Source organism: Palaemon carinicauda, chromosome 23, assembly GCF_036898095.1.
Source record: "Palaemon carinicauda isolate YSFRI2023 chromosome 23, ASM3689809v2, whole genome shotgun sequence".
Lineage (NCBI taxonomy): Eukaryota > Metazoa > Arthropoda > Malacostraca > Decapoda > Palaemonidae > Palaemon > Palaemon carinicauda.
In genome coordinates, this window is record NC_090747.1 from 61,500,532 (window position 1) to 61,503,031 (window position 2,500).

General features: G+C 35.2%; 1 protein-coding gene across 1 annotated transcript in view; it reads right to left on the reverse strand.

Moving 5' to 3' along the window:
• The window catches only part of LOC137617614 (asparagine-rich protein-like), a 2,454-nt gene extending 296 nt beyond the window's left edge, over positions 1–2,158 (reverse strand). The window contains exons 1-3 of the mRNA XM_068347620.1: positions 2,002–2,158; positions 1,422–1,711; positions 1–1,276 (exon numbers count right to left, since the gene is read on the reverse strand). The exon at positions 1–1,276 is cut by the window's left edge and continues 296 nt beyond it. Coding sequence (XP_068203721.1) covers positions 1–1,276; positions 1,422–1,711; positions 2,002–2,158 — 1,723 coding nt within the window. The remainder of the gene's footprint in view (positions 1,277–1,421; positions 1,712–2,001) is intronic.
• Positions 2,159–2,500: the final 342 nt, after the last annotated feature.

The following is a 2,500-nucleotide window of genomic DNA, read 5'->3' on the forward strand; positions in this document are numbered from 1 at the left end:
TGTTTCTGAGTGTCAGTGTTTCTGAGTGTTTGTGTTTCTGAGGGTTTGTGTTTCTGAGAGTTTGTGTTTCTGAGGGTTTGTGTTTCTGTGGGTTTGTGTTTCTTTTGAATTTGTGTTTCTGATTGTTTGTGTTTCTGAGTGTTTGTGTTTCTGTGGGTTTGTGTTTCTGAGGTTTGTGTTTCAGAGAGTTTGTGTTTTTGAGGGTTTGTTTTTCTGATTGTTTGTGTTTCTTTTGAATTTGTGTTTCTGAGGGTTTGTGTTTTTGAGGGTTTGTGTTTCTGATTGTTTGTGTTTCTTTTGAATTTGTGTTTCTGAGGGTTTGTGTTACTGAGTGTTTGTGTTTCTGAGGGTTTGTGTTTCTGAGTGTTTGTGTTTCTTTTGAATTTGTGTTTCTGAGTGTTTGTGTTTCTAAGGGTTTGTGTTTCTGAGTGGTTGTGTTTCTTTTAAACTTGTGTTTCTGAGGGTTTGTGTTTCTGAGTGTTTGTGTCTCCGAGGGTTTGTGTTTCTGAGTGTTTGTGTTTCTTTTGAATTTGTGTTTCTGAATGTTTGTGTTTCTGAGTGTTTGTGTTTCTGAGAGTTTGTGTTTCTGAGGGTTTGTGTTTCTGAGTGTTTGTGTTTCTGTGGGTTTGTGTTTCTGAGGGTTTGTGTTTCTGAGTGTTTGTGTTTCTGTGGGTTTGTGTTTCTGAGGGTTTGTGTTTCTGAGAGTTTGTGTTTTTGAGGGTTTGTGTTTCTGATTGTTTGTGTTTCTTTTGAATTTGTGTTTCTGAGGGTTTGCGTTTCTGAATGTAAGTGTTTCTGAGTGTTTGTGTTTCTGAGAGTTTGTGTCTCTGAGGATTTGTGTTTCTGAGAGTTTGTGTTTCTGATTGTTTGTGTTTCTGAGAGTTTGTGTTTCTGAGGGTTTGTGTTTCTGTGGGTTTGTGTTTCTGAGGGTTTGTGTTTCTGAGAGTTTGTGTTTTTGAGGGTTTGTGTTTCTGATTGTTTGTGTTTCTTTTGAATTTGTGTTTCTGAGGGTTTGTGTTTCTGAATGTAAGTGTTTCTGAGTGTTTGTGTTTCTGAGAGTTTGTGTCTCTGAGGGTTTGTGTTTCTGAGAGTTTGTGTTTCTGATTGTTTGTGTTTCTGAGGGTTTGTGTTTCTGAGAGATTGTGTTTCTGAGAGTTTGTGTTTCCAAGTGCTTGTGTGTTCCAATGCTTGTGTTTCTGATTGTTTGTGTTTCTGAGAGTTTGTGTTTCTGAGTGTAAGTGTTTCTGAGGGTTTGTGTTTCTAAGAGTTTGTGTTTCTGAGGGTTTGTGTTTCTGAGAGTTTGTGTTTCTGAGAGTTTGTGTGTTCGAATGCTTGTGTTTCTGAATGTAAGTGTTTCTGATTGTTTGTGTTTCTGAGGGTTTGTGTTTCTGAGTGTAAGTGTTTCTTGTTTCTGAGTGTACGTGTTTCTGAGGGTTTATGTTTCTGAGAGCTTGTGTTTCAGAGAGTTTGTGTTTCTGAGAGTTTGTGTTTCTGAGGGTTTGTGTTTCTGAGAGTTTGTGTTTCTGTTTCTGAGTGTAAGTGTTTCTGAGAGTTTGTGTTTCTAAGTGTTTCTGTTTCTGACTGTTTGTGTTTCTGTTTCTGAGTGTAAGTGTTTCTGAGAATTTGTGTTTCTGATTGTTTGTGTTTTTGAGAACCTGTGTTTCTGAGAATTTGTGTTCCTGATTGTTTGTGTTTCTGAGAGCTTGTGTTTCTGAGAGTTTGTGTTCGTTTCCATAAAAGTTACACTATGAAGTAAATGTTAAAAGAGTTGGACAGCAAAATGGAAGAAAGGAAGCAGACATGGAGCAAAAGCAGAAGGATACAAAGCAAGTACAGTTGAGATCCTCGAGTAATGCCTGCAGTGCACACCGTGGGGGGCACTGAAAGCACTACTCTCGTATGGGGTCTTTCCTAGCTCTTCTCGCCTTATACCTTGGTCTCATTAGTAAGGTTTCCGCTTAATATAAAGGTTAGTATTCTATTTTCCTCTGTAGGACAAACGCCTCAGACATGTCAAATCGTATTCTGAGTTTGGCCAGTTTTCATCGCCACGCTGCCTATTGCAGATTGGTGACGGTGGGAGATTTTCGTTTGATTGCTCGCAGCAAACTAACTTTAGTAATGGGTGACCCTGATTAGCCATAGCTTTGCTGAGCATGGCGATCCGCAAACCCTTCTTTCATCATGTTAAGGTATCCTCACTCAGAAGTGGACTTTATATATATATATATATATATATATATATATATATATATATATATATATATATATATATATATATATATATATATATAGACTATTTATATATATATATATATATATATATATATATATATATATATAGACTATATATATATATATATATATATATTTATTATTTATATGTATATATATATATATGTATATTGAATATATATATATATATACATGCATGTATATATACATGTATGTATATATATTATATATGCATATTCATATATATATATATATATATATATAT